The sequence below is a fragment of the Merops nubicus genome, unplaced genomic scaffold (genome assembly GCF_000691845.1).
Source record: "Merops nubicus isolate BGI_N331 unplaced genomic scaffold, ASM69184v1 scaffold21229, whole genome shotgun sequence".
Classification (NCBI taxonomy): Eukaryota; Metazoa; Chordata; class Aves; order Coraciiformes; family Meropidae; genus Merops; species Merops nubicus.
The window spans coordinates 3,937-11,501 of record NW_008633419.1 but is presented as its reverse complement, the minus strand read 5'-3'; the positions used below and the strand labels follow the sequence as shown (position 1 = coordinate 11,501).

At 52.1% G+C, this 7,565-nt stretch overlaps 1 protein-coding gene across 1 annotated transcript in view; it reads right to left on the bottom strand.

Moving 5' to 3' along the window:
* Positions 1–302: 302 nt before the first annotated feature.
* Positions 303–7,565, bottom strand: part of LOC103780571 (coatomer subunit gamma-2) — a 10,414-nt gene continuing 3,151 nt past the window's right edge. The window contains exons 5-11 of the mRNA XM_008948261.1: positions 5,861–6,018; positions 4,921–5,054; positions 4,438–4,505; positions 3,284–3,472; positions 2,420–2,515; positions 1,258–1,501; positions 303–382 (exon numbers count right to left, since the gene is read on the bottom strand). Of these exons, the coding sequence (XP_008946509.1) occupies positions 303–382; positions 1,258–1,501; positions 2,420–2,515; positions 3,284–3,472; positions 4,438–4,505; positions 4,921–5,054; positions 5,861–6,018 (969 nt within the window). The remainder of the gene's footprint in view (positions 383–1,257; positions 1,502–2,419; positions 2,516–3,283; positions 3,473–4,437; positions 4,506–4,920; positions 5,055–5,860; positions 6,019–7,565) is intronic.

Sequence of the window (7,565 nt, the reverse complement as noted above, 5' to 3'; positions counted from 1 at the left end):
CAATGGTTCTGTGTGTCCCACTTCAGACTGAAGAGATGCCCACATGCTCAAGTATTCACCTCATTTTTCAATTACAGCAGCTGGTTTATAGGAGAGATTCTCTCTCTGACCACATTACTGTCACATTTTCATGTCTGATCCCATCTTTCCTGATCTCCACCCACACTACACTCCCTCCAGCCAGGACAAGTGGAAGACAATCATCTCCCAGCTCCTCCACTGGTAGGTAGTGACAGCCCTGATGACCTGGTCTGACTGCCCAGTGTCACCAACCAGCTCAGCACGAGCACAGCCAGGGCCACTCACCTCTGTAAAAGCACCAAGATGCTGGGAAGGAGATTCTCATTCTGGGCACCAAACTTGGCTAGGGCACTAACAGCAGCTAGAGAAGAAAACAGGGAGATGTCAGAGGAGCTCGAGCTGCACGTGAACACATCCTCACAGACATGGTTCTAAGCACTGTGTGTGGTGTCACTACAGAATCAGAGAGTCCCTTTGGTTGGAAGAGACCTTTAAGGTCATTGAGTCCAACCATTAAAGGTCCCCCCACTGCCCCGTGTCCCTCACCCCACATCCCCACAGCTTGGAAACCCCTCCAGGGGTGGGGACTCCACCACTGCCCTGGGCAGCCTGGCACAGGCCTCCACAGCCCTCCAGGGCAAGAAATTGTTCCCAAAATCCAACCTCAACCTCCTCTGGGGCAACTTGAGGCCCTTTCCTCTTGTCTGTTCCCTGGGAGAAGGGACTAGCACCCACTTGGCTCCAGCTTCAAGGAGCTGACAGGAGTGTGAAGGTCTCCCCATGAGAGAACATGACACAGGTCATGTCCTGTGAAGCAGGAGGACCAAGTGCTGCTCCTAAGATGAGATGAGGAGTTTAAACCCACTGCAGGATAAAAATCTCCTTCACAGCTGATACACAAAATCATAGAGGGCTTTGGGTTGGAAGGAACCTTTTAAGGTTTTTAACAGTCCTATCCCCCTGCAGGGAGCAGGGACAGCCCCAACTAGAGCAGGTTGCTCAGAGCTTTGTCCAACCTCCCCTGGGATGGTGCCAGGGATGGGGCAGCCACCACCTCTCTGGGTTCACCACCCTGAGGGTAACTAATTCCTTCCTTAGATCTAGCCTAACACCTACCCTCTAAACCCAAACCTTCCCCTTCTGTGAAGCAACCATTGCCTCTCAAACCCAATTCCAACCCTGGGATCTCCAGCAGAGCTGAGACATGAAACCAGCCAGGCTCTGAGCTGAGCTCACCTGCCCTGACGGCCTCGTTCTCCAGCACCACCCTGTTGAATATGAAACGGATGTACTTGGAGGGGGAGGGGGTCCTTGGCCCCTCCTTCCCCAGCAGATGCAGGATCTTTGTGGCCAGCACAGTGTGCTCACAGTCCTCAATGAACTCGCAGAGGTGAGCCAAGCCTGACTCTTTGCTCTCAGGGTTCTCCTCGATGATGCTGATGATGCAGTCCACAATGGCTCGCTTGTACTCAAAGCCACCCTGGGGAAGGAAAAATCCAGGCTGCTGAGCTGGCAGGGAGAGCTCAGCCCCTGGGTGGGGCTCCTCAGCTCCCCTCGTGCCTCAGTTTCTTCTTCCCCATGGAGAAAATAAGTGTTTGTACACAGACAGCCAAGAGGTGGTGTCACTGGATGAGCCAATGGGGCCTTCCCAAGCCACCCTGACCTGTTAGGGGACATCATCTGAGCACCTTTTGGTGTTCCAGCTCTGATTCATAAGAATATTTCAGACAGATCTGACCCATGAGATGAACAAGGTCTTACAATCATAGAATCCTTTAGGTTGGAAGAGACCTCCAAGATCATCAAGTCCAACCCTTGAGCCAATAGGGCTCTAAAGTCCTCTGCTCAAACAGATCAGAATCTGTCAGGGCTGGAAGGGACCACAAGGATCCCCCAGTTCCAATCCCTCTGCCATGAGCAGGGACACCTCCCACTGGATCAGGCTGCCCAGAGCCTCCTCCAGCCTGGCCTTAAAGACCCCCAGGGATGGGGCCTCAGCCCCCTCCCTGGGCCACCCATTCCAGGGTCTCACCACTCTCATGGGGAAGAACTTCTTCCTCACATCCAGCCTGAATCTGCCCACTGCCAGCTTTGCCCCATTCCCCCTAGTCCTGTCACTACCCAATAGCCTCAAAAGTCCCTCCCCAGCTTCCTTGTAGGCCCCCTCTCAGGCACTGGAAGGCCACAATAAGGTCCCCTTGGAGCCTTCTCTTCTCCAGACTGAACAGCCCCAACTCTCTCAGTCTGTCCTCACAGCAGAGCTGCTCCAGCCCTCGGATCATTCTTGGTCACCAGTCAGACCCCACCACTGCCATGTTCACACTGTACCCACAGAAGAAACCCTTCCAACCATCTCCCAGAGCTCTCTGCCAGGAACCACCCAAAGATTCCCACGTACATCATCCCTGAGCATGTTGGAGAGGAAGGTCATCATGACACTGTGCTTCCGAGGGTACTTCTGGCACAAGGCACTGATGGCCTGGACTACCACCACCTGCAGAACAGAGGAGGACATTAGACAAGTGCATTTATTGTTCTATGAACAATACAGGCTGCCCTCCAGCTCTGGTCATGACCTGGAGAGATTAAATTCCTGGACAAGGATAAAGATCAGGTGGTGGATGGGCAGAAGGGTATCAACAAGTTTGTCTGAACTTGCTGGCTCTGCCCAGCATCAATCCTGACCATGAGTTACATCATGGGATTAAAACCCTTGGAAATCTCCAACACTTTATTTCCTTTTCTCAGAAAAAGAACTTAAGACCACTGTACATTCTTGGCCATTGACTTTGTAGATGTGCTGTGCTCAAGGCAACTCCATGGTGTCAAAGGGATGAGTAGAAGTAAACTACCACCCTCAACCATGAAATTACCTGAGTTCATAGGGACCAAACTTGGAAAAAATGGGTAGAAATTTGCAGTTCACACCATTTCCTATTTCCTGTAGAGGTATTTCCTATAAATGTCAGACTGGAGTGGCACAGAATCAGTCAGAAGAGTTAAAAATCTTCCTCTCAAAGATGTAAGAAGGTTTTGGAGGATATTGCACAGGAGGCATGCACTGAGAATATTTACCCTTTCTGGGCATGGTGGGAAGAAATGACAGGGTATATTTTAGCTGGAAAGCAGAGGATTACACCTCCTGAATTTCAAGCTGCTTTTACTTTCTCAGACTGGATTACCCAAAGCGAAAAGCTTCATAAAAATAAGACTGGGAGAAAAAACCTGCAGCTGGAAAGAGCAAAGGCCTCCAGTGGCACACCTTAAACTCATCTGGTATCTCTGACACGAAGGAGGAGATCTGTTTCATGAGCCTGTCCACGCTGCTCTCAGAGCCAGTCTTCAGCAGGGTGGTGATGGCGAGGGTGGCGATGCTGCGGTTCGAGTCCGTGATGAGGTTCTCCAGGTCCAGGTTGCAGGCAGTGACTGCAGAGGGGTGCTTCATGGCCACCTGGAAAGGATTCCAAAAACATGACACAAGGGTGAGAACGTTCTACAACTCAAAGCTTTCAACAGAGAAAAGGGGAAAGTAAAGCTCAGGTCCTTCTGTTCCAACCTCTCAAATGAGCTCCTCTAACTCAACTCTACAGCTCGTGGCTTTGACAGTCACAAAGTGATTCTGTTGTGGTGTGGAGCTTTGAAATTGTAGATTGCTTTGGGTGGGAAGGGACCTTTCAAATCCATCCAGTCCAACCCCCTGCAGGCAGCTGGGACATCCCCAACTAGAGCAGGGTGCTCAGAGCCCCGGCCAACCTCCCCTGGGATGGTGCCAGGGATGGGGCAGTGACCACCTCTCTGGGCAGCCTGGGACAGGGGCTCAACACCCTCCGATTCCAAAATTTCTTCCATCTAGTCTAAATTGCTCCTGGTTTAGTTTCAAACCATCCCCACTTGTCTTGTCCCAACAGCCCCTGCTCAAAAGTCTGTCCCCAGCTTTCTGACAGGCCCCTTGAAGGCCACCAGCAGGTCTCCCTGGAGTCTTCTCTTGTCCAGGCTGAACAACCCCAAATCTCTCAGCCTGCCCTCCCAGCAGAGGGGTTCCAACCTGTAGATCACTTTTGGGGCTTCCCCTGGACGTGCTCCAACAGGTCCCAGTCTGTTTTGCACCAAGAAATCAGAATGTTGCTTCCCTCACACACATCCCAGTCCCATTTTCTACAGTATTAAACATCCCAGATTCTGCTTCCTTAGAGCTCATGACTTGTCCTACAGCTTGTGGTTCAGAAATGAGCAAACACAGCTGGAGTGCAGAGAAGATTCCTCAGGAAAGCCATTTCTCCAGCACAGAGTGCTTGCAAACACAATAATCACAACAGCAGTCACTCTGTTTTAGGTAACACACCATTAGGCACTGAATTAGGCTTCCTCTGGCATCCAGAGATTTCTGCTTGTTCAGAAGATTTTGGAAGCACTCACTTTATTAAGGGTCCTTACAGCTGCATATCTCAAGACAGGTTTGGGAGAACTACAGAAAAGCTGCAGCACTGAAAAGAAGACAAAAAAATAACAAAGAGAATTAAGTCACAACAAAATGTCACAGAGCAGAGGCTGTAATTTGCCACCAGCTTCACAAGCAGGTTAGAAACAACCTCCCACTTTTCACCTTCTATCAATAACTAGGTGGTTTGCCCAGCTGCTTGTGGCACAGCAAGTTCTTCTCCACCTTCCCTCCCACCCTAAATTCCTGCAGCTGGAAAAGACAAACATCACCCTGGGCCACTTCTTGGTGCCCATTCTCTAGAGCTCTGATGCAACAGGGGCTGATGTGCTTGGGATCCAAAAAGGGATCCTCAAGCCCGCTAACCTGCAGCCAACCAGAAAATTTGGGGTTTGAGCCCAGTGTTTTCACGCTGCCCCTGCCCTGCTCTGCTCAGCAGCACCAAGAGCTCTCTGACCAACCTGACACAGCGGGGGCCAGCTCCCTGGCCGTGCAGTTGGGGAGGTGGATGATGGCAGAGGCAGCTTCATAAATCACCATCTCGTGCTTGTTGCGCAGGCAGCTCTCGATGAAGTCGAAGAGGGGACTCTCGTGGCTGAGGGGAGAAGAGGTGTCACAGCCTGGGGGGTGCCAGGGGCCTGGCAGGAAGCTGGGAGGGACTTTTCAGCAGGGCTTGCTGGGACAGGACAAAGGGGGATGGTTTGAAAATAAAAGAGGGAGATTTAGACCAGAGAGAAGGGAGAAATTGTTGGCCCTGAGGGTGGTGAGCCCCTGTCCCAGGCTGCCCAGAGAGGTGGTCACTGCCCCATCCCTGGCACCATCCCAGGGGAGGTTGAGGGCTCTGAGCAACCTGCTCTAGTTGGGGATGTCCCTGCTCCCTGCAGGGGGTTGGACTAGAAGACCCTGAAAGGTCCCTTTCCAACCCAAACCATCCTGTGATTCTACCATGAACAAAAGTATCTACTGATAAAAGAATTTCACCAGGAGGGGCATTTCTCACATGAGCACACCCTCACTCTCTTCTGCTAGTATGAGACCAGAATCAGAAAGATCCTGTTATTCATATCCCCACAAGACAGGCAGATCCTTATTGCATTTGAAATGCATCTGACTCCACAGAGCACAAAACCCCTCCAGAGATCCTTCTACAGTTTCGATCCCCCATCACCTAAATTTGGGTTGTTTGCTGCCAAAACAAAGATCCAAACCCAGCTGCACAACCACCACCCATCCCACCACTCAGTTCAGCCCAGTGCTCTGCATCTTCCTCAGCTTTATTTGAACATCACACATCTGTCTGGGTGCAGATTTTCACAATCTTTAAAAAAATAATTCCAATTCCCTATTATTTCCCTCAAACCATCCTTAGGTTTTGGAATTCCCACACTGCCCAGCACTCACCTCTCTTCAGACTCCTTCAGGAGCTTGCTGGCAATCCTGATCAGCATGCAGTAAGCAAACTGGGACTTCAGCCCAGACTTTGTGAACTTATTCAGCATCTTGGACACCGCCAGGCGATCGTTCCTCCGCAGGTGGTAGAGGAGCCCCAGGGCATGATACTAGAAAACCAGAAAAAAGTCACACAGGTATTGACCAGGGACTGCAGCTGGGAAAGCCTGACTGAGAGAAATAAAGGAGGGCTAATCATTGGTGTTTCTGTGCAGAAATACCTTCTACACTCATCATCTTTCCTGACAAGTCGGCTGGAGAGGAGGCAGCGTGTGCCCAGGGGGCCAAGAAGGCCACCAGCATCCTGGCTTGGGCCAGCACTGGTGTGGCCAGCAGGAGCAGGGCAGGGATCGTCCCCCTGGGCTGGGCACTGGGGAGGCTGCCCCTCCAATCCTGGGGGCAGGTTTGGGCCCCTCCCTCCCAGAAGGCCCTTGAGGGGCTGGAGCGTGGCCAGAGAAGGGCAACGGAGCTGCTGGGGAAGGGTCTAGAGCCCAAGTGTGGGGAGGAGCAGCTGAGGGAGCTGGGGGTGCTGAGCCTGGAGCAAAGGAGGCTCAGGGGAGACCTTCTGGCTCTGCACAGCTCCTGACAGGAGCCTGGAGCCAGGGGGGGGTCGGGCTCTGCTCCCAAGGGACAAGGGACAGGACCAGAGGAAAGGGCCTCAAGTTGCCCCAGGGGAGGTTGAGGTTGCCCCTGAGGAACAATTTCTTGCCCTGGAGGGCTGTGGAGGCCTGTGCCAGGCTGCCCAGGGCAGTGGTGGAGTCCACACCCCTGGAGGGGTTTCCAAGCCGTGGAGATGTGGGGTGAGGGACACGGGGCAGTGGGGCCCTGGCAGGGATGGGGGAATCACAGAATCATTGAACAGCTTTGGCTGGAAGGGACCTAAAGATCAGCTAGTCTGAACCCCCCTGCCATGGGCAGGGACACCTCCCACCAGATGAGGCTTCTCAAAGACCCCTCTATGAGGCTTCTCAAAGCCCCATCTAACCTGGCCTTGAACACCTCCAGTGATGGACAACCTGCAGCTACCCTGGGCAACCTGTGCCAGTGTCTCACAACCCTCATAGTGAAGAACTTCTTCCTAATTTCTCATCTAAATCTCCCCTCTTCCAGTTTAAAAGCATAACCCCTCATCCTGTCACTAGAAGACCCTGCAAGAAGTCCCTTCCCAGCTTTCTTGTAGTGCCCCTCCAGATAATGAAGGCTTCAAGAAGGTCTCCCCAGATGATGAAGGGTTCAAACCTTGCTTTCTCCAGGCTGAACAACCCAATCTCTCAGCCTGGCCTCACAGCAAAGGGGCTCCATCCCTCAGAGCATCTTCAACTGTTGGACTCCATGACCTTAAAGATCTTTTGCAACCAAGATGATTCTGTGACTCTCAGTTACAAAATCTGCAGTATTTCCTTCCCCTTCCCATTCACTCTAAAACAGCCTCAACATCTTTCTGCAGATCAAGAGGGCCATGAAGGGAGTTCACTCCCTTTCCTCCCCATTCCATGTCAGAACTTCAAGGCTTCAGCTTACAGGACTGTGATCCTGTCTCAACTGGCAAATTTTCTGAAGGCCACATCCAGAGATGTTGGTGCTCTGGGAGGCAGAGAGAGGATTTCTGGAGCTTTTGAAAACTCAGATTCAAAGCCCTTCTGCAAGGATGACTGTG